The sequence below is a fragment of the Nyctereutes procyonoides genome, unplaced genomic scaffold, assembly GCF_905146905.1.
Source record: "Nyctereutes procyonoides isolate TBG_1078 unplaced genomic scaffold, NYPRO_anot_genome, whole genome shotgun sequence".
NCBI lineage: Eukaryota > Metazoa > Chordata > Mammalia > Carnivora > Canidae > Nyctereutes > Nyctereutes procyonoides.
Genome location: NW_026575020.1, coordinates 55,673,167 through 55,695,915, shown reverse-complemented (window position 1 = coordinate 55,695,915; position 22,749 = coordinate 55,673,167). Strand labels below are relative to the sequence as shown.

At 54.4% G+C, this 22,749-nt stretch overlaps 1 protein-coding gene across 5 annotated transcripts; it reads left to right on the top strand.

The window, feature by feature from the left end:
- The first annotated feature begins 200 nt into the window (after positions 1 to 200).
- Positions 201 to 21,452, top strand: FBF1 (Fas binding factor 1). Of its 5 annotated transcripts, none has more exons than XM_055329465.1 (30): positions 202 to 346; positions 726 to 785; positions 1,963 to 1,990; positions 2,812 to 2,853; positions 4,469 to 4,562; positions 5,484 to 5,544; positions 6,084 to 6,134; positions 7,496 to 7,637; positions 8,134 to 8,211; positions 8,946 to 9,065; positions 9,360 to 9,498; positions 9,632 to 9,765; positions 10,349 to 10,448; positions 11,499 to 11,978; positions 13,039 to 13,137; positions 13,465 to 13,553; positions 13,710 to 13,768; positions 14,561 to 14,716; positions 14,833 to 14,933; positions 15,059 to 15,265; positions 15,966 to 16,073; positions 16,159 to 16,298; positions 16,385 to 16,503; positions 17,319 to 17,441; positions 17,527 to 17,712; positions 18,176 to 18,352; positions 18,443 to 18,580; positions 18,671 to 18,788; positions 19,531 to 19,640; positions 20,184 to 21,452. In XM_055329465.1, the coding sequence occupies exons 1-30, from the start codon at positions 308 to 310 to the stop codon at positions 20,265 to 20,267; spliced, it is 3,582 nt and encodes a 1,193-aa protein (XP_055185440.1). In that variant the 5' UTR covers positions 202 to 307; the 3' UTR covers positions 20,268 to 21,452. The 5 variants fall into 5 exon arrangements, with proteins under 5 accessions (XP_055185465.1, XP_055185440.1, XP_055185432.1 ...); XM_055329457.1 differs by having other exon boundaries at positions 11,496 to 11,978; XM_055329475.1 differs by having other exon boundaries at positions 230 to 627; positions 11,496 to 11,978.
- Positions 21,453 to 22,749: the final 1,297 nt, after the last annotated feature.

Below are 22,749 nucleotides of genomic sequence, written 5' to 3'. Positions count from 1 at the left end.
GGCTCCTAGCAACGCGCAGGGCCGCGGACAGAGGCCTGGTCTCCACTAACGGCCGTGGCGCGGCACTCTGGGAAATGTAGTTTATCTCGGCGTCCCCTGCTCCCTAAGCTCCGGCTCGTGAACGGACAGAGGACTACAGCTCCCAGGATGCCTCGCGACTCGCCTTTCTCTTCCAGTCCGGCCAGTGAGAGATTGGCGTCCGCGGGGCTCCGTGGCGGGAGGCCGGAGCGAGCTGGGCTCGAGGCGGGGGGGTCTCGACCAGCGGCGATGGCTGGGACAGGTCCCAGCGGCTGCGCCTCCGCGGGGAATGGCGCGTAACCCGGGAGGTTTCAGGGGCCGGAAGACAGTAGGCCGCGCTCGGGGTTGAGCGGGGACGGGCGTGCGGAGCGGGTGGCGCAGGGAGGGGCGCGGAGTCTCCGGCCCGAGTGGATGATTCGGCGGGGCCCTTGCTAGTGATCTTTAAATGCCTGGCACGGAGTTGGCTCTGCAGATGCGATGACGCGATGGTACTTTGTGGCACTTTGGCCTTTGCAGACTTCTCAGAGATTCCCCCGTCCTGGGACTCCAGGACGGAATCCCCTGGAGAGGCAGAAGCTATGATGTGCTAGAAGACAAAACCTGTTTGGCGTAGGTCGTGAAAATTGCCTTTACAAAGAAAGAGAAACACAAACATCCGGAGTGGATAGTGCACCTAATCCCAGATGAATTTTGCATTCTATTAACAGGACCTGCAACGCCAGACAGAGATGATCCCCTCTGACTCCTTTCTTCCAAGGCTTGGGAAGGTGGGTCTTGGTAATGCCCAGGTGAGGGAAGGAGAGAGTGATACTCGGAGTGAAACACTTGGCTGTTAATGGATTAAGTCGGATTTGCAGTTAACGTGAAGGGAAAAATTTCCACAGTCTGTGAAAATAGTGTCAAGGAGTAACCAGCGCTCACGTCCGCTCTTTGTGCTGAATGCACAAATGTAGTCATGGGTGTTGCCTGGGAATGGGTATTGGCCAATAGTGCCAGGCACCCACCTCCTTTTTCAGATGGGTACCTACCATCTGCATCCTCTTTCAGGGGAAGAGATGGGGACCCCTGCATTCTATGTGAGTAATCTCCAGGGCTCAGAAAGCTCATTAGGTCACCCAGAGCACGTTGCTTCTCATCTAAGTAGCTTTCTTTCCCTATAAGGAATTTTTATTGGTGGAACTAGATTTTAACCTCTTGAATAGGTAGAGTCAGAGAAGCCTTGATGGGCCTTGGACGCAAGCACTGTTAAAGCGACATCACTTTTAAGCACCCAGTTGAATTTTCTTCATTAGTGAGGATGAGCCTGATGTGGGCAGGATTCAAATGAGCTGGACAGCGCTGTGAACAAGCTACAAGCAGCTCCCATAGCCTCGAGATGGTAGGCAGAATGCAGACTCTCACCTCTACTTCCACCTCCAAGATCTCGACTGTGTGGAGAACTTTAGGGGCTGGGTGACAAGGACCAGGATATGGTCCCCAGAGAAGAATGATGGGAGGTAGAATTGACACCAAACTTATTAAGAGATGAGCAAGCCTTCTGAGCCTCCGAATGGCCAGCCGGAAGCATTTTTAAGTGTCTCTTGCTGGTGTTGAGAAGTCAGGGATACAGAAGAGGGGAAAAAAAATCTTCCCAGTCATGTTACATCCTACCCAGGAGGGTTTGCATGTGGCATCTGGAAATCAGGGAAGAGGAGAGACTTCTGCCCACCGGATGGCACCAACAGTGGCATCCATTGCTGATTAGTGGTGGCTGTTTCCATGGTCTGAATGAATCTATTCTCAGAAACCCTGGGAAAGTATAAAGAGCTTCTGTCTTTAAATGCCATTGGTTCTCCTTTTCCTCTGGCAACTTGGCAAAAGGCAAAACAATTTATTCCGTATTCTCGGTTTCAGACACATTCACTGCTTTGATTTTGTTAATGTGATTTGTTTTTCCAATTTTAGGCGCCAAAAACCAAGAAGGGATTGAAAGGTGAGTGGAAAAATGGAACATCACCCATAAGCCAAAAATAATTCCCGACCTTTCATCCAAAAATAACTAGACATGTCTGTATCTAAATGTTTTTGATGTGAGTCTTGTCGGTTTCCCCATGATTGCACAGGAAGCTTAGATCTTCTAGGGAACTCCCTGTGCTGCCTGTTGGCCCTCAGAGAAATCCAGAAATAGGGCTGGGGCTTGGAGAAAAAGTCTTTGTCGGGCTCTGTAGCCAGAAGTATGTGGTTGGTGTTAAGGCTAATAAAGACTTAAATAAGGTTTAAGCTTAAATAAGGTTTAAGCTGGATGCAAGAATAATTCAGTACTTGTACTTTGGGTTTTCCCCATGGGCCCCCTTTGGGAAGTGGCCAAGGAGATGTACCTCCAGGCCCATTCTGGGGCAGGGAGAAGTCTCAGACGAAAGGACAACGAGGAAGCCATTGGTGTGAAAGAAGCTTGTGTATGCCTAGTAGTGTTGGACACTTTTCCCAAAGAAGTACATGGGGCTTTATTCAGAGTCTGGAAGACTGTCATGTTGGCCCATAGAATGTAGGCTGTCCTGAAGATCCTCACCATCATCCTTTGAGAAAGTTATCTTCAATTTCTACCCTGGGGTCTTTCAACAAGGTATTATGATCTGTTGCCAGAGAGCTGGGAAATGTATCGTGGCCACTGAAGAGAAAACGGGGCCCCAGTCCCAGCATCTGAGCACTCTAATGTTGAGGAGTCTGGAATTGGGATGAGGTCTCAAGACGTGAGGCATGTTAAGGACATTCTTCCTTCTTCCTAAAGTCTTGACAGTTCCTTTTCTGTTCCAGGCTCCATTGATGATGTCCTCAGTGACCTCTTAGGGGATGAGCGTAAGTGCCCCTTCTCCAGAATCCCCTGAATTAGGCTTGTTCTTTTTTTTTTTTTTTTTAAGATTTATTTATTTATTTGAGAGAGAGAGAGAGAGGGAGGAGTAGAGAGAGAATCCCTAGTAGACCTCCCAGTGAATGCAGAGCCTGACTCAGGACTCCAGCTCATGACCCCAAGGTCATGACCTGAACCTAAATCAAGAGTCAAACGCTTAACCAGCTGAGCCACCCTTGTGCCCTTCTTTCTTTCTTTTTTTATTGAAATCTAATTCACACAAAATTCACTCTTTTCAAGTGTACAATTTGCTGGCTTTTAGTATGTTCACGAAGTTACACAACTATCACCACAGTCTAATTCCAGAACAGTTTCATCACTCCCTAAGAAAACTCCATGCCCATTAGCAGTGACTCCTATTCTCCCCTCCCCCAACCCTAGACAACCACTTCCTCCCTCTCCTTCCCGTGTGTTTGCCTGTTGTAGACGTGTTGTATAAGATGGAATTATGTACTACGTGGCTTTTGCATCTGGCCTCAGTCACTCGCTGTGGTGTGTTCCCAAGGCTTATCCACGCTGTGCCGTTCCTTCCTTCCTTCCTATGACTGGACGCTGTTCCGGTGTGGGGATGGACCATGTTTTGCTGATCACTCATCAGGTGGTAGACACCTGAGTGGTTTCCACATTTGGGCCAGACTGTTATGAATGATGCTCTTAGGAACAACCAGGTCCACGTTTTTGTGTGGCCGTATGCTTTCAGTTCTGGGGGATGGTGAGGAATAGAATTACCTATATGGTAACTCTGTGTCTAACTTTTTGAGGCACCACCAAGCTATTTTCCACAGCAACTGTACCATTTTGCATTCCCGCCCACAGTGGATGAGGGTTCCAGTTTCTCCACATCCCTGCGAACACTTGCTAATTTCCTGTCTTTTTGATTATGCCCATCCTAGTGCGTAGACAGTTGCATCTCATGGTAGCCTTTTTTTTTCCTCAAAATTAAATTTAATTAGTTAACATGTAGTGTATTATTAGTTTCTGAGGTAGAGATCAGTGATTTATCAGTCTTATTTAACACCCAGCACTCATTCCATCACGTGGCCTCCTTAATACCCACACCCAGTGACCCCATCCCTCTACCCCCCTTCCCCTCTCATTGCAGTTTTGATGTGCATTTCCCTAATGACTAATGATGCTGACCATCTTTTTCATGGGTTTATCAGCCATTTGTGTCTCTTCTTTGGAGAAAGATCTATTCAGATCCTTTTTTAAGCTGAGTTATCCTTTTACTGTTGAGTTGTAAGAGTTTCATATGTTCTGGACACTAGTCCTTTATGCTCTGTGTCCACGTCTGCTGTATTGAGGAGGGGGCTTCCGGGTTGTAGAGAGCTCACTGGGGACAGCCAGGCTGAGGATCCCCACCCACCCAATCCCGCCTGGCCCAGAAGAACTCATGGAGCCAAAGCCTTGGGTTCCAACTGAGAGCTTTGGGTGGTGGAAGTGCTTCATGGGGTTGGGCCCTTTGGCCCCAGCTGGAGGTGTTTCTTAAAGAGCTTGGTGGGGATCTGCCTCCAGTTCGCTAGCCAAATGGCATCATTTCTGTTTTCTTTTTTTTTTTTCCAGTGACACTACCAGAGGAGCCTGTTAAACTGGCTTCACGTTCCCGAGATGCCCAAGGTGTAGCCCAGGCTCTCCCTTCTTCCAGGGCTAGAACGAAGTAAGAGCAGGACTGGCCTGGGTGACTATGACCCCTTCAGCCCAAATGCTCTTGCCTCCGCACCCCCAATTTCCTCTTGTTTGTGCTCCCTGTTTTTCCCGCTGGTTCTTCTTCCCTTCCCTCCATTCCTGGCCTGTGAAGGAACCTGAGGGGTGGAAAGAGAACTGACAAGGGGTCAGAAGTCCTGGCTGCTGGTCCTACATCCACTGCTCACTGTGTGATCTTGGGTGATTCCTGAACCTCTCTGAGCCTTGATGTTCTTATCCTCAGATTAAGAGGATTGGCCTAGATTGGTGGCCTTCTGATTGTTCTCTTTTTTTAAGATTTTTTTTAACTTCTTTTTTTTTTGTGAGAGAGAAAGAGAGACAGCATGAGCAGCAGAGAGAGGGAACCTAGCAGGAACCAACGCAGACAGGGCTTAATCCCAGGACCTGAGGATCATACCTGGGCCGAAGGCAGACACTTAACAAACGGAGCCACCCAGGTGCCCCTCAGATTGTTCTTCTAAAGTGCTCCTGACAGTTGAGAGATAGGAGGCGGTTTTGTGAGCTCTCCACTCCCCACTTTCACCTTGGCCAGTGCAGTTCTGTTTTACTCTCTGGTCTGTTGGTTTTAGCAGTTGTTTTTCCATCTTGCGGCTATTCTCTTTTTTTGAAATACAGTTGACATCCAGCGTTAAGGTGGCCTTAAGCGTACCACACAGTAATTGGATAGGTCTGTAGTTATGCTGTGATCACCATAAGTGTTAAACAGATTGTTTTTCACGGGGCTTTACCGCTTTAGAAAATTGAAAATCTCTGCATTAGGCATCCTGTGACATTCCTTCGAACAACTCTGTCCCCGCTGGGCTCTAAGCCACCTTCCTTTCTTGGAATCAGTGCCCTGGGGATGCAGGTGGGTGCCAGTTGTGCCTCTTCATAGGTCCCTCCTGGAAGACTATGCCTTCAGTACCACCGCAGGCCTGACGGGACTTGATGCTGAGGTGAGCCTGGTCCACCCTCCTTCCTGACCTCTGCTTATCCCCAGAAACAATGAAATGGGGGTGGTAGCTGGGAGGTTGCTCACAACAAAGGTTTAGAAGTCTCTGGAAAGCCAGTGTTCTTAAAATAATACCCAAGGGCTGCCAAGTGGACCCAAAGTGGACCCCATGTGCTTTTCCTTCCTGCCAATGAGATGAGCTAGAAAGTAGAGCCCCCAGCAAGCGTTAGAGCCTCAGGTGTCCCCTGGTATTGTGCTGGTAATCAGCTCCCCTGCCATCCAGTGATGACGGCATAGCCATGGCCTATGATGGAAGGGTCCTTTCTGGTTAGGAGGGGCAGAAGGTGGCAGCGCTTTCTGGGTCTCCACGCCTGGTAGCTTTGACTTCTGATGATACTTAAGTCCCAGATGAAGGCAGGACCTCCTCCTTGTGCTTCACTGGCCGAGCTGCCGTCTGCCCTCCTGGTAGCAAAGTAACAGGAGCTAGAGCCCTGAGCTTTGTTGGGCCTCAGCTAACGTGTTCTTACCCTCCCGTGGACATAGGTGTCTGACGTCTCAGATGCAGACCCACAGAATTTGCTCCAGACTCTGAAGGTACTGACCCAGCTTGCACAGTTCTGGGAGCAGGGGCGGGTAGCAGGAATGCTCTATGTCAAGCATTCTTCTCCCCCACATTTTCCCCTTTACAATTTGTGTTTCTGGGCTCTTTGTAGTCAAGAGTGGCACTCATCCACGAGCTGCCACCCTTCATGTCCCTGTGGCTAGCAATCCATTTTCCTGGTGTAGAGAGATGCATCCACACGGAGACACAGTCATGGACCAGGCCCCTAGTGCAGTGAGGCTGGCTCCCACTCAAAGCCACCACAACCATCGAGGGGAAAGGAGAGACTGTCTCCTCTAAAGTAGCTTCTTAACCATTCTCTGGGTTTCTCTCCGCATCCCCTGCCAAGTCCCCTCAGTCCAGCTGTGCTCTCATTTGGATCAAGCCCCAAGCTAAGCTTGGCAATGGAATCTTAAGACATAAATTCTGTACGGTTTATAAGCTAATCCCCCAGGACTCAGGTGGCCTAGCTGGGGTCTGAAACCTTAGGTCACCTTTGCTCCCCCCGCCCTTCCGTCCAGCAGCACCCTCCTGCCCAACATCCTGCCTCTCGTCCCTTTTGTTAACCCATGGTCCCAGGCCGAGGCTGAGTGCTTGCTTCCAGCCCTGGGCGGAAAGGAGGGCTAAAGAGTTGGAGTCTGTTCCCTTCTTGGCTCCATATTCAGCCTCTCTAAACTCATCTTGAAATCACTCTTCCCCCAGGGCCCAGCCATTGGCACCCCCAGCCACAACCCTCAAGTCCTCTGATTCAGCTGCTGGTGGTTACTTTGAGTCTCACTCCAGAACCATGAGCTAGGCCCCCACCCCCAGCTCGCTCTGTTTCCCTGTGGTCTAGTTGTCTTTCCCACTCATTTCCCTTGGTTCTCCACACTTCTGCCCCTGAGGTGCCAGGCGTCCTAAGTCCTCATCTCCTGATGAGGATCCACATTTGGCAAGTCTGTACTGGGTGCCTTCCTCTACTGGCTGGGTTCCTGGACCCTTGCAGCCCGGCAGCGGTCCCTCTGGGAGTTTTCAATCCCAGGATCCTGCTGTTTTCTTCCCGCCATAGAGCTTCACTGCCTACTAAGCCTGTGCGAGAAGCTTTGGTGACCAGGTTTTAGTGAACCTGCTAGTAAGCGCTGGTCGGGGAGCCATCCGAGCTTACCTGAGACTGAGCCAGTGGAGACTTTGTGCTTTGGCCTGGCCTCTCACCTTGTTCTATAACTCTGTCAGGATCAGTTCCCCAGACCAAGTCCCCATTTGTCCCCTGTGAAGTATGGAGGCAGGATCACCACCAGGCTGCTCGGAGCACAGGGGCGTTTAGCATCACTAGCTGAGCACCGTAAGGATGTCTCCCTCCCTCCCACTTTTCCAGAATCTGGATGACATGGATGCCGATCTCTTAGGTTTGAAGAAGTCTAATCTGATCTCTAACAGAAGAGCTGCAAAGGGTTCTGGGAAAGAAGAGCTGCCCAGTCATCCCAAACCTGCCAGTATATTGACAGCCAGTGAGAAAGGTGAGTGGGAGAGAGTTCCTCAAGTCCAGGGACACTCTGGGGACAGGGAGAATAGTCAGAAGGTAGCTCTCATTCCTGCAGGTTTTCTCTGTCTGGGGTGGAGAGGCCATTTGAGAGTTTGTGACTGGGGAGGGGACAGCTTCCTCCCTTCCTAGTGTGGGTCCAGTTCCTCTAAGCTCCACATGGCAACTCCCAGAGAAACCCTTTGAGTTAAACTGGGGGACTTAGGGGGAGTCTGTGGACCTCCCAAGTCCACTGTGTTTGGAGTGACATGTGACTGGGGGGCAGGAGGAGACTCCAGACCACATTTCCCTGCCAGAAGCCTGTGTGAGAACCAGGGAGGTGTCAACCCATCCCACCTCTATCTCCATGACCACGAGCTCTCAGCCCCCCAGGGAGAAGCACAAGCCATTCCAGGGTCCCAGTCGTGGTGTGGCAGGACCTTAGCTGGGAGAGGCCCAGGCCCGTGACCTTGCCTTCTGTTTGCTTCTTGCAGGTGATGCCACTCCTGCCAAGAAGCCCCCTCCCTCTCCCAACAACTTTGGACATCAGAACAGAAAGTTTTCCTTCAAAGGTACCACAGGCCCCACGGTCATGCTTCTGGGACACTTTAGTTTTGAGGGTGGAGGAGACTGGGTAATGCTCACTTGCTTGCCCAAGGTCAGGTTGCCATGTGTGTCAGAGGAGGAACAGACATCCGGTGCCACCAGTTTAGCTCCTCAGGAATTCATAGAGGGACTGATGTGTTGGCGGGGAGATTTGGGTAACTTATTTGTAGGAACTTTGTTTATTTTGTTTATTTTTTTTTTAAGATTTATTTATCCATTTATGATAGACAGAGAGAGAGAGAGAGAGAAGCAGAGACACAGGCAGAGGAACAAGCAGGCTCCATGCTGGGAGCCCAACACGGGACTCGATCCCGGGACTCCAGGATCGCGCCCTGGGCCAAAGGCAGGCGCTAAACCGCCGAGCCACCCAGGGATCCCCTTATTTGTAGGAACTTTGAAGCCAATTTATAAGCTATAAGAATTCCCTTCCCTCTTCCAAATACATGAATGTTTTACTTCACTTCTGATGCCTGATGGACATTTCCAGAAGACTGTGCAGACAGCAGAGTCTGGAGGCCCATAGGCAGGCCCACCCGCTCTCCGGTTCCCTGTCTCCTTGCCAAGGCTGCTCTGTGTCCTCTGGATGCTCAGTTGCCTGTTCATGTATTCGAGTAGCTAGAAATCTCCACTGGACCACGCAGGACTTGTTTTCCTGACCAAAGTATGCAGTCTGACCTGTGCTTTCCCTTCTGGCCCTGAGACTTGGAAGACCCCTTGGCGGGACTTCTCTCTGACGATGAGGAAGGGATCACCAAGAAGCCACCTGGGGCAGCGAGTAAAGTGGCTTCTGAAAAGAGCCCAGCCCCAGTCAGAGATCAAGGTAGGGAGGATGAGCATGTCGTTCGTTCTGGGCAGATGCAGTTGGCACAACCAGAGACTCAACCCGGCAGGTACTATAAGTCCCAGATCCCTGACCAAGAGATTCCCAGTGTCTCAGAACGCGGTGGGGCGGGGGGAGTCCAGTCCTGTGGGCAGACCAGACACGTGTGCTTCCTGCTGCCACAGCCAGAGGTCCGGGTCTCGGAGAAGGCCCCCCCCCAATCCCACCCCTTCAGACACCACAGTTGAGGGCATGGTGGGCTGTGGGCATTGCACCTGGTGTTCTGTCTTCTAGGTCCATCTATCCCTCTAACTCCCGGGGACACCCCGGTCCGAAAGAGAGAAGAAGTGCTATTTGATGAGGAGGAGGATGTCATGGCCACCCTGGGGTTTGCAGACAGCCCCACGGCAGACAGGAGGCAGATGGGCGACCAGTAAGGGTCCTTATGGGTGAAGAAACCTGGCCATACAGCTGCTCCAGGTCCAGGGAAGAGCTAGAGGGCGGGCACGGTGAGACCCTGCAGGAGCACCTGCCGTTCACATGTACCTGTGTGTCCCATCCTGCAGGGAAGGGCCCCGTTCTGCTCGCTCCAGGCTGGATGAGCTGCTGGGTCTGGGCACTGCCACCAAACTCCTGGCCCGCCCAGGTACTGGGGAACGTAGAGAATTCAGGCTGGACAAGAAGTACCAGAGGCCACAGGGTGAGGAAGCTTGCGGGGCAGGGGAGGTGAGGTGAGGGGCTCCCAGACCACGTTTTTACCAGAACCCATAATAAATAAGCTTACATCACAACACACATTATCGCAACTGAGATGAAAGTGTCACAAAACGATAATTACCGTGTTTGATATTCTGTTACTTTGTATTTATGTGCTGTTTGATTTTTAAAAACATTGGTTGTGACTCACTAAATTGGTTTCTTGACCGGCTGGTAGGTCACAGTTTGAAAAAGGTTGCTCTAGACCAGCGCTTCTCAAAGTGTCAGCCCACAGGCCATCTGTTGAGAATCGTTCTCATGGCACACACAGCTCCCCAGGCCTCATCTACAGGATGTCTGGGGCAGGACCCCACCAGGGCATTTTTCACAGCTCCCAGATGATGCCCAGAGTGCTGGGTCCTAAAACATCGAGCTCCCACCAGCACGGCACCCCTGCTTCCCCTAGAGCAGCTTCACCTTTATTTACGTGCTGACACATCAAGCTACCAGTTTGGGTTTTTTCAACAGAGTCCTACAGCCACAAGTCTGATTCCCTTGCTCTTGATCATGGGCTTCTTCCTTTACAGACAAAGAAGATCCCTGGAGTGATGAAGACTTCACCTTCGGGGACTACCAGCCCACCGTGGGCTCCTGTGAGGGCCGGCAGTGTCGCCGGCAGTCGGTCAGGTAAGCGGGGCCTGCAGGGAGGCTGGCCTTGGGAGGTGCGTGCCCACCAGGAAGGAAGAGGTGCCCCAGTCTCCCCATCCCCATCCTGCCGACAGTTTGTTTGGGAACCACACATATGGGGCCTAAGGATGGTGCAGGTGCAGGAGGAGGGAGGTGGCACAGTCCTGCCCTTCCAGGCTGATTTCCTTCCAGCCTCCTTGGAAGGAAAAGGGGGAGGTAGCCCCAGCCCCACTGGGAACCCCTAAAGCCCTAAGCTGCAGAGGTCAGCCAATCTCCCTGAGGAATGTTGGGTCCCAGTGTAGCGAGACCATGAGCCTTCAGTGGCTTCTCCGCAACATGCTCCCCAGGAATGGGCCTGGGATCCAGCATGGTGCCTGCTGGCGGGCTCATCCCTGTGTGCAGCAAAACATCAGGTTAGCGGATAGTATTTTCTGAAGTTGGGAGTTTTTCTCCCAGTCAATATTTGGGAATAATTTCAAGCCGACAGAAAAGTTGTAAGGGTGGTGCAAAGAACTCCCTCCAGCCCTTGGCCCAGAATCTGCGGTTGTTGATATTATGCCATGTTGGCCTTATCAGCCTTTCTATCTCAATAACCCTACATGCACATTGGCATTTGTTCCAGTCCCGGTGTGTTCTTGCACCTTGGAACCTGCGGCCAGTGGCCAGTAGCACTTCTAGATAGCAGCTAAATAAACAAACAGGTAACACTGTTGATAGAAAACCTAAAACTACTCGATCCAACTGATTTTTCTCTGGGCATGCGCACCCGCGGTTGTAATTCGGTGCTGTTAGCTACGGATAGGATGGTCACCTGTTCACGTGGTGGAATTCAAGGTGCCTGTGTTTGCTGGCCGCTGCTCTGCCGCCCGAGCTGGTGTGGGCACTGTGCTCGCTGGGCGTCAGGCTGGCTGCGCAGAGCCCTGGGCACCTCTGACTCCTTAGTGCGGGCCTCATAGTCACCCCAAGCAGTGGAGGGAGAGGCTGGTCAGGGGGATGTTTGGAAGGCCTCTTTGCCCTGCCTTAAACCCCCTCCTCTCTATCTTAAAGTAGGTTCCTAGCAGAAGGTGGCGCAGACCCCAAGGGAGAACCAGGCTCCAAACAGAGCACCCTAGCGGCCTCCAGCCCCACCCACCCTAAGAAGGGAGGAGCTGACTGGTTGGGCCTCAAGGATGAGGACCTGCTCCCTCCCTCTCCCACCGGAGAGGCAGAGGCGCAGAAGGGAGGCTCAGCACTCTCCACATCCTCCGTGCTCCCTCCCAAGAGCCAGCACTCTGCCCCAGGCCGGCACTCTACCTCCCCTGGACTGCCCTCCTCCTCTTCGGGGGCCAAGCTACCACCTGGGGGTGCAGATATCCTTGCCAAAGTCAGTCAGGCCTCCAAGCTGGGAGCTTCTGAGGAGAAAGAGGAAGAGGATTGGCTGAGTCATGCCTTGTCTCGGAAGAAGTCCCAGGATCTGGCCAGAGAGGAACACAATGAGGCCTCTAAAGGCCAGAATCTGGTGGCGGCAGGAGGCAGCCCCCCTGCCAGCAGGTACGGGTTGGGGCTGCTATCTAGGGCAGGGAGGGCCAGGCCGGGGAATGAGGGGCCATCTCCATGCCTCATTTAGGAGTGCCAGCCTGTACCGCCTCTTAGCTATGCCTCTCTACCTCTCTGGACAGAGAGAGTGTCTGGCTCCCCACCCTGGCCCAGGTGCAGACAGGAGGGGATCTGGAGGCTGTAGACAACCCTGTCATGTGGACAAGGGCTGACTTGATCAGCTGAGGACAGAGGGCACCCTGATGTGACAAAGCACAGTCATCCTGGTGCCTTAGAGCAAGGGCCTTGCCCACAGTGCCCTTGGGGTCACAAAAGACCCAGCACCCAAATTATTGGTGCCTCTGCTGGCCTGAGCTACCTACAGTACATGACACATGCTCACTTTGGGGGAGTATTAGAGAAGACAGTGGCTAAGAGGCAACTCCTAGGGAAAACCACCGTGGGGCAGGACACCAAGTGGCCTCTGAGGGTAAGAGGACAAAAGGGACTAGAAAGACTGGGATTGTTCAGAGGAAGTGGCAAGATGCCAGGTGGCCAGAGCAAGGAAGAAGTGAAGTAGGCAATTGTGTGATAGGCCAGGGACATCACCCAGCCCCAAGGATGGTGTGAATGAGGAGGGTAGTGTTGACCTCCATCTGAAACTAAGTGGAAGGCTTCCCTTTGACCCTGAGAGCCAAGGTGGGTGGAAACCACAGACTGGAGAAAAGAATCCAGAGGGAACTGGACCTGGCAGGAGAGTGAGCAGAGCCCCAGTCTAACTCAGCAAAGCTATGTGGGCCAGAACAAGGCCTTGAACTGAATTCTGGTATCTGTAAGGTGTGGATTGTCATTCCTTGGGCTGTCAGCAGACGGTCAATGCCCCTCCACTGTGCCCTGGCGGGTACTGGAAGACCAGGGGCTCAGACTTGGGAGGAGAAGTCCCAGGACGGGATGATGGGAACAGGCTGAGGGGAGGAATGGTGAGCAACTTCATGCTCAGGCCTTGTCCCCACCCAGCCATGGTGAGCCCGACCTGAACCTTCTGCTACCTTTGCTTTAACATTTACTTCCTCAGCCAACCTGTTACCAGCATGCAGGAGTTCAAGCAGGCAGCCACTGGAGGGCCCTCAGGAACAACAGCACAGAAACCACCTACAAGGCCCGCCACCTCGGGGTGAGAGGCGGGGTTGGGCCTGCGTGGGCCTCCTTCCTTAGAGATGATGGGCAGCTGTGCTGGGCTCTGACCTGATCAGTTTGGTATATGGTATTTGGTACCTTGTGTCGGGCCCATGACTATGGGGACCTAAAGCTGGGCCCCATCTCCCTTTACCCAACCAAGACCTCACTCTTAGTGAACTGCCAGCCACCAGGCCTTTCCAGTCAACTACCTGTACCTGTTTTCCTTTCCTGCCCATGCCAACCCTCCTCTTTTCTGCCTGTGTTCCTCACAGGAGGCTATTCACCTTGCCACCACTGACTCCCCAAATCCCTGTGTCCTTAGGTCCCCTGTGACTTGGAACCGGGCTGCCTCGACCCTCCCTGTAGGTGACCCAAAGAAGGGAACAGCCCTTGGAGACCTCTCCAGTGCTGGTTTGTTTCCTACTTTGTTTGATGCTTTACCTCTGGGTGGGGAAGAGGCACTTTGAGCTTCCTTTGGGGTCCTGGAAGGTGAGTAGAGCTGGACTCCCAAACACACAAGAGGTGCTCTTCGGGCCTCCTGCTCATTTCTCTGTCGTTGATTTTCAGAGCCCGCAGCTGGTCTCCCGAGGTCCCAGGAGCCCACAGGGCCTTCTCTGCCCACCCAGGTAGGCAGGGTGGACAGACAGGAATGGGCCTCACGCCCATGGAGCAAATCTCCCATGCTCAGAGGCAACAGCTATATAGTTTGAGCCAATAGCCTACGGGGAGTCATGTGTCAGGATATCTGACAGCACTTCCCCCAGCACTTCCCTCAACTTCTAGTCTTGCCATTCTCGGGCAGAGTCATAGTAATTTATCAACTCTGGGAGGGAATTAGAGGTGCATCCACAGGGGAGGTTGGGGAGCATGGAGCCAGGAATGGTCAGAAAGTAGGGCTGCAAATGTCCCGTCGTTCTGTCTAGAAAGCTGCCTCCATACTTGCTGTCCACTGTTTACCAGCTGTGGAAGGCAGCCAGTCACGCCTGAGCCCAGCAGTAAGGAGGCCACAGAGACATATCCCCAGGAACCCAGAAGCACCTTTGGAGGTGGTAGGGGGTGGGCAACCTGCAGGAAGCAGAGTAGCACCCAACATTTGGTCTGGAGGCCTGGCAGGAGGACACTACTGTCACAGCTGAGATGCTGCTGGGGCCCTGTGGCTGGTCCAGGGATCTGGAACACCTGCTGGGAAGATGTTCTGAGGGGGGAGCGGAGACTCATTCTAACCAGACTCAGTGGAGAGGTACAACAGTTGCATGACTCCAAGGCCTCGTCCTTGGCCTCTTGGTGTCACGTCTCTGTCCCCATCTGCAGCCACACGTCAGGTGCAGGGCCTGGGAGGTCCAGTGAGCTAAGGGTCAAAGGTAGCTGAACTTCGCTGAGTCCCTGTCCCCTGGAACATCTCCCACCCTCTCGTGCAGCCTCTGCTTCCGGAGGCCCTGGTGCAGAGCCTGTTGCCAGGCACAGAATACCAGAGACAGCTCCTGGCCGCACAGGTGCAGCTTCAGAGTGGCACTAGTGAGCTCCAGGCTGACCTTCTGCAGAGTCAGGCCCGGCTGGCAGAGCTGGAGGCCCAGGTAAAGGGCAGAGGAGCCCCGGGCTGGGGTGCAAAGCTGAGACGGGAAGGTCTCCCTCTGAGGGCCCGAAGGCTTCCCCAGGGAGCCCCCCCTTGCCACCCTCCCACCGTCTCCAGGTGCGGAAGCTGGAGCTAGAGCGGGCACAGCACCAGCTGCTGCTGGAGAGCTTGCAGCAGCGGCACCAGGCTGACCTAGAGCTCATCGAGAGTGCTCACAGGTACCCCCCAACTCCTCCCATCTGGGTTTCCCAGGCCTCAGGCCTGCCCTAGCCAACGTGCTCCGAGAGGCTCTTTAGGTATCTCACCTCACCCTCTGAGCCCTACAACTGTGTTTTGTTGGCAGAAGCCGAATAAAGGTGCTAGAAACATCGTACCAGCAATGGGAAGAGCGGCTACGGAGGGAGCATGAGGAGCTGTCGGCCCGGTATCTGTCTCACTGCCAAGAAGCTGAGCAAGCCCACGCCGAGCTCACAGCCCAGCACCAGCGTCGCTTGGCGGCTGCCATGCAAGAGAAGGACCAGGAGATGGAGCGGCTTCGGGAGCTGCAGCGGTGAGGGCGAGGCCCAGGGCAGGCAGGCAGGGGGAGCTGGTTTGGAGGATGGCCAGAGGAAGTCTGTTCCCCGGAGACCCCCCAAGCCGTGGCTCAGCAACTGAGGCGTGACCCCTTCCCTTCCATGTGAGGACCAAGGCCAAGCACACTAACCCACCCACCCCCCTTTGAGTGGAGGGCCCATACTCCAACAGCAGGGCAGGGGTCCCTGGCTGTTTAGGTTAATCCCGGCATCTCAAGGACCTAACTCAACACAGGTCAAGTCCTTCACCCACTGACTCTCTCCAGTCTAGTGACTAGATCGACCTTGGAAAGGGTTTGCACTTTTGCGCTTGGTGTGTCCATCTGGTTGCCTTTCTAGATGAGAATGGAACTAAGAACAGGTACATAAGGGAGCCAGTCGATGTGTGCAGAGCAGTTTTTTTAACACTTCCCAGATTGGCCAGACAGAAGAGGCTGTCCACACACCCGTCTTTCCTACTGTGTAAAGCATCCTTTGCTAAATAACAGAAGGAGTCTCCCCGTTAGAGTGGATGTGACATTGAGGCCCCAAGACACATAAGGATGAGGAACCAAGGAAGCAGAGGCAGTGCCTGGAGGAGAGAAGGAGGAGGAGGAGAGACGCCAGGAGCGCTGATGGCTGAGCCCTCTGGCGCAGCTCTGCGCACATGCTCACTGCGCCGCCCCCCACTGCTCTCAGGGCCTCCATCCTGGAGATGCGCAAGGACCATGAGGAGCAGCTGCAGCGGATGAAGCTGCTGAAGGACCGCGAGATCGACGCGGTCACCAGCGCCACCTCCCACACACGGTATGTGCGGCATCCAGGCCCTGCCCACCCGAGGGGCAGACCCACGGCCTGGGGCCAGGCTGACCCAGTACCCACACCCACCCAGATCCCTGAACGGCATCATTGAGCAGATGGAGAAGTTCTCCAGCAGCCTGCACGAGCTGTCCTCCCGCGTGGAGGCCTCGCACCTCACCACCACCCAGGAACGGGAGCTCGGGCTCCGGCAACATGACCAGCAGCTCCGAGGTACCGGGTGGGCCCCAGGTCCTGCCCCTGCACCCCCATCGCACTAGAACACTGGGTGGGTGCTGAGTGCCCCATGGCCCCCCCAGCGCTGCAGGAGAGGCTGGGCCAGCAGCAGCGGGACATGGAGGAGGAGCGGAGCCGGCTCCAGGAGGTCATCGGGAAGATGGAGGCGCGCCTGAATGAGCAGAGCCGGCTACTGGAGCAGGTGGGCCATCCTCCTGCCGGCAGGGCCTGTCTCCCCAGCACCCCAGGGGTGCTGCCAGGGCTCTCCTTCCCACGCATCCTCCCCACCTTGCCTGGGTCCGTCACGTTCATCCACCGAAGCCGATGTCTGCTGAGCTCTAAGAGCTGCACGTTTGAAGTCCTGCATATCTTTTGTATAGAAGAGGAAGCTCCATTCTCTAAAAAAGTCATTCCTTTTCTTTCCTTTGTACTAGATTATAACATGATACATTATATTGAAAAAATTAAAATATGATTAGCAACAAAGGAGCAAATTAAAATTACCCACTAGCCAGAGATAGCCACTGGGGACCTCCCATCCCTCCCATAGACATACTGACCTGGTGTGTTTGTTTCATGAACCATACGTATTCAGTTATTTGGTAACTATTAAGGCCCCTGTCTCGGGCCATGCTTGTGTGTCCCCTAGTCCCCTGGCATACACCGTGTCACACCTGCCCTGGCACACTTGCCAGCTCGGTGGACGGGAGACAGGCAGGCAGAGTGCAATAGCTGGCACTCTGGGGAGTGGGGCCATCCGTGGCTGTGCTCTGGCCCTGTGAGGGCTATTCCTGCACCACTAGAACCTTGAGGCACTTCCTCCCCAGCGGCTGGGCCCTGGCAGCCCTGCTCAGCACCTCTCCTTCCGTACCTCTCTGGAGCCGTTTGTGGCCCAGTGTGGGAGAGGCGAGCAGGTTGGCCCAGCTCCCCAGGGCATAGTCAGACCTGACCGGGGCACAGAGGGTGCAGGTGGAGCGTCGAGAGCACATGCGTCCTTAGCCCTCACCTGGCCCCCAGGAGCGATGGCGGGTGAATGCCGAGCAGTCCAGAGTTGAGTCCACGCAGCGCGCTCTGGAAGAGCAGAGGAAGGTCATGGTCCAGCAGATCGCCATGGAGCGGGAGGAGCTGGAGAAGGCCAAGGTGAGTGCAGCCACGCCGTGTATGGCTGTGACCCCTGCCGTAAGCCTAAAGCTGCTCACTGTGTGACCTCACCTCCTTGTCCCAGAGTGCCTTGCTGGAGGAGCAGAAGTCTGTCATGCACAAGTGTGGGGAAGAGCGGCGGCGCCTTGCAGCTGAGTGGGCCGAATTCTATGCACAGCAAAAGCTGAGTAAGGAACGGGCCGAGCGTGAGGCAGAGAGGGCACTGCAGGTGGACACCCAGCGGGAGGGCACCCTCGTCAGCCTGGCCAAGGTAGGGCCCAGAGCCTCCAGGGCAGCGGGGAGTTCAGCAGCCCTGCCCTTTCCTTCCCTGGCTCTTGCTGCTCCTCCATCAGGATGCGTTTGCTTGGTAAAGAGCCTAGAGATAACAAGAGTGTAGAAATGAAAATAAGAATCATATAATGATAACTTCTTTGATTGTCCTAGTGCTTTATACACATGTTCTCATTCAATCGTCATCACGTTCTCTGACTTAGATATTCTAGAAATGAGGAAGCTGGGGTTTAGAGGAGTTGAGCCCCGGGTGAGGGACAGCCCTGAGGCTCAGTCCCCAACTCCCTGACCCATCCTTGGACCCCTTGCCGCATTCCCCCCCACCCCCCGAGTCAGGGTGGATCGGAGCCATGGAACCAAGGCAGGATAGGCCAGTTGAGGCAGGGGGGGAGTGGTTTGTTTTTGGAGGGGAGACTGCAGCCAAGTCTTTGCTGTCTCTCCAGGAGCAAGCCGAGCTAAAGATCAGGGCCAGTGAGCTCCGAGCCAAGGAGGAGCAGCTGGCAGCCGAGAGGGAAGCCCTGGAGCGGGAGCGACAGGAGCTGCGGCTGGAGAAGGAGAGGGTCAGCACTGCTGCCCTGCGCACCAGGCTCCGCGCTGAGGAGGTGGAGAGCATGAGCCAGGTGCCAGGCAGCTCGGCTTGGGGGGCAGAGGGCACACATGACCGGGCACCCACCCCAGCCAGCCCGGCTGACACTGCAACCTCTCTGCAGGTCGCCTCAGAGAAGTTCGAGGAGGGGCAGCGGGCCTTGTGTGAGGCCCGGCAGGTGCAGCAGCAGCAGCAGGCTCGACTGCAGCTAGTACAGCAACAGCAGGAGCACCTACGACAGCAGGAGCAACACATGCACCAGGCAAGGCTCTTCCCAGCTCCCGCCACCCCCACAACCTCCCCCAGTTGCCCGCCCCCACAGCCACATCCTCTTCTCTGGGGTTGGGGACAGGAGCATCTGAGTCTGGCTCACCAGAGGCTGCGGCTGGACCGCATCCGACAGGACCTGCCCTCCAGCCCCGTGGTGCTCCTCCCCAAGGCCCAGGGCCCTGCAGCCTCCTGCCTGAGTGGTAAGTAGCTTTCCAAGGACAAGGATGGGATGTGGGCCGGGCTGGCCTAATGGGGGCAGTGCCAGGGGTGGCTCCCCTCCGCTGCAGTTAGGGGCTGTGAGAGTCTGCTCTCTGGTCCCTTGTTACACTGAGTCACGCGTGTTCCTTAGGGAAACCCGAGTAAGAGATAAGGGAGAGGAAAGCTGCTTTGTAAAGTGTCACTCTCGACCTAACTCTAGAGGAAACCACTTTTAACGTGTTGGTGCTTAGCATTCTATGCAGCTTGTGTATTTTTTTTAAAAAAACTGAGATTAAAAAAAAAAAAAAAAACTGAGATCATCTCATGTTTTCTACCTTGATTTTTTTCATTCAGAAATTTACGTATCAAACAGGTTTTCCCATCCATAATGAAGCGTTTAACCATAATTCTTAATCAGCATCATTGTCCATTATGTTCCATGCTTTTATTGATTCCCTACTGAGTGTTTTTTTGTCACTAAGATAAACACCCCAGTGGAAATGTTGGTACATACACCCCTACACCTGTGCCTGATTATTTCCCTTGAATAAATTCCTAGAATTGGACTTGCCAGGTAAGATCCCATGAGCATTTTCAAAGGCTTTTAAGAGTTGGTGGAAGCGCCCAGAAGGTCGGCACAGTGGTTGCCACCCACGGTAGTGAGAAAGCTGTAGAGAGGAAGCTGCAGCTGTTCTGCTGTCCCACTGACACCACAGCCCCTGACTTTCTCCTTGACCTTTGCAGCCATCGGGGCCCCCACTCCCACCGTCCCCCAGGGCATCCAGCCACCCACCGGCCTGGGCCCCTCACATCTCCACGCCAAGCTGGTGCTGCTAAAGCACACAGCGGAGCAGGTGAGTGTCCAGAAGCCGGTCCCAGCCTGAGCCGCCCACACTGCCTGGGCCCCGGGCTCATCTGCCCACACTGGCGGGAGGCAGGAAGGACCACCCCAGGATAATAGTGCAGATTCCCCAGTGAGCCAACTGAGACTTGTCCTCCAGGCCTGGTTCTGTGGGCCTCAGCTTGCACCCATCCATCTTGACTGAACCTCATGGTAGCCCCGCAACCCAAATAATAGCTTCATTTACGGAGCACTTCCTGCATTCCAGGCTCTGTTCCAGGCTCCGTGCTGGAAGCTGTCAGTGCAGTGCGAGCCTACCCCCAATCCCCCACCAGCCCTATAGGCAGGTAATGTTATGGTCTCCAAGCGTACAGAGGTGAAGTCATGCGCCGATAGGGGTCTCACCATGACTGAGACTTGCTCTGTCTCACTTCATTGCAGGAGTAAGTGCAGAGGGGGACCCAGAGTAAGGGGTCTTATGAGCCAGCATCCCTGTTCACAGAGGTGGGTACGGGAGGGGCCAGGGGGGACTGCTCACCCAGGTGTACCTTTCCAGGACCGTGACTTCTTGGAGAATGAACAGTTCTTCCTGGATACCTTGAAGAAAGCCTCCTACAACATGACATCCTATTCAGCCTGAAGGGTGCCACTGGCTCCTCAGCAGAGGCCTCCAACCCTGCAAGGCTCTCCCACCAGCCACTGGCTGCTGGCCCCGAGGAGGGGGTGCCCGAGGAAAGCTCTACAGCGCGCAGGGCCTGATTCCAGCTCCTCCTGGGGACAGGGTGCAAGTGCCTCCTGAGAGCTAGCTCCACCTCTAGGGCCTAAGGAGCAGTGGCCTCTGGGGGAGATGTGATGCTGAGAGTGTCTCAGCCCCGCGACACTACCAGCCACAGCTTCGTTCTCCAACATCCCAGCTCAGATCCATCCCCCAGACTCCCAGCTCAGATCTGAGGGTCTGATGGGCCCTGTGGACCCCTCCCCTCCTCAGCAGGCAGAGGGTTTGGGGATATTCTCACCCGGGCCTCTTCTGAGGCAGGGGGTCTTCTTGAGAGATGCCGCTCCTGCCCTCCATCCTGAGAGGCCAGAGAGACAGCACAGGCTCTCCTCCCTAACTGGGACATAGAGTCAGCACGTGTTTTGAAGTGCCTTCTATGCTCCTGACCAAGGAGGCGGGCGGTGTGGTGGGGGCAGGAAGGGCACCGTGCCCAGCCAGATTTTCCCGTGCCATCTTGTGCTCTCAGGTTGGCTGGCATAAACTCCCTGCCTCATTCCCAGCTGCCTGAGGCCCTGACCAGCCCCGCCGAACACTGGCCTGTCACTTCTTGTGATTAGGGCTTCCTGGAGGCAGGACTGGGACTGACTTAGGGTGTGGGGAGGGACCAGAGAGAGGCCTCTCTGTCCTGTTCACCTGATACGAGGCCACAGCAGATGGGAACAAAGACAAGGGAGTGAGGGCCCCTGCCCCAGGAGAGTAGAGTGTATGGGGAACCCCACGGGGCCTAATCCAGGCTACCCACCCCTAGGAAGGCGCCTTTGCACTTTTCCCTGCAGGGGCGCCAGGAGGGGGGCGGAGGCTTGTTCCAGCAAACCTGAGACAGATGGACTCCACTAGCATGACCATGGTTACTCTTGAAGCGGCTTCCCTCAGCCAGTGACTGGTTACCTTCCACTGGAGGACAAAGGGCAGAGGAGGACAAGGCTGAGGGGGTATAAGCAGGCGCAGTTTCTCTCTCTCCTCCTTCAGAACAGCCTTTAGAAGGATCTTCATTTACCAACAAGTTCCAGCCTTCACCTTGGACCCATTAAACTGCTATATTCCTAACGACTGAATTGTTACAATTTGCCATGACTCTTGAGGGTTTATACTTATTTCTTAGTAGTGTTCACTCTCTAGTGCTGTTACTTGCTCTAAAGCTGGCTGGTGCTGGGACCTTCCTGAGTCTATACCCTCACTGGCTGTCTCACAACCAGGAGGAGGGTATGACGACGAGCCCTACCTCACCCAGGAAGGGACAGAGGCTCAGGGAGATTAAATCATCTGCCCTATGTGACAGCAAATAGCAGAGCCTTCTCCTTGGGCAGATTCCAAAGCCCTAGGCGCTCAGCCACCTCGTTCCACTGTCTCCTTCTAGAAGAGCACGCTGCACAAAGTGCTATCATGAGGTACGAGATCTCCAAGCTGCTGCTCGGGATGGTGCCTACACTGAGGAGGGAAGCATCAGTGTCTCCTTGTCCCACGTCCCATTCCGTGAGAAACCTCATGAAGTTCAGAATTGGGTCCTTCTCTCCACAGACACCTAAATAACTTGTCACCTGTGTGAAGAGCTGCAGAGCTGTAAGCACGGGCATTGACTTAGTCCCCTGACAGATAGGATCAGCCTGCAGGGAGACCCACAGGGGCGAGCTTGGCCTTCAAAACAGAGAAATGAGTGTGGAATTAGAAAGCAGGTCTGTATGGCCTCACCTTCAGGGCAGTGAGTATGCACTCACTGTTCTACACAGTAAGACTATGTGTGTGCTTTATTTTTTTAAGATTTTATTTATTTAGGGACGCCTGGGTGGCTCACCGGTTGAGTGTCTGCCTTCATTCAGCTCAGGGTGTGATCCTGGAGCCCCTGGATCAAGTTCCACATGGGGCTTCCTGCAGGGAGCCTGCTTCTCCCTCTGCCTGTGTCTCTGCCTCTCTCTGTCTCATGAATAAATAAAATCTTAAAAAAAAAAGATTTATTTATTAGAACGAGTGGGGGAAGGGGCAGAGGGAGAAGCAGACACCCCTTGGAGCAGGGAGCCCAATGCAGGGCTCTATCCCAGGACCCTGTGACTTGAGCCCAAGGCAGATGCCTAACCTGCTGAGCCACCAGGCAGGCACCCATGTTTGACTTTAGAAGCCTCTGTGGCTGCAGAGTGAATGCACTGGGGGGGGGGGGGGTGTCAGGAGACTGTGACCCCCAGGACCTGATGCCTGGCATGGAAGGTCAGGAAGGGAGACGTGTTGAAGGGGAACCCCAGGTTTCCGGCTGGGCAACTGGGTGGTGTGACTGGACAGCAGTGCCTATGAAGCAGCCAGGGAGAGACGCCCCACAGCCGCGGGGTTACACTGATACTTTCCTCAGTGCGACAGC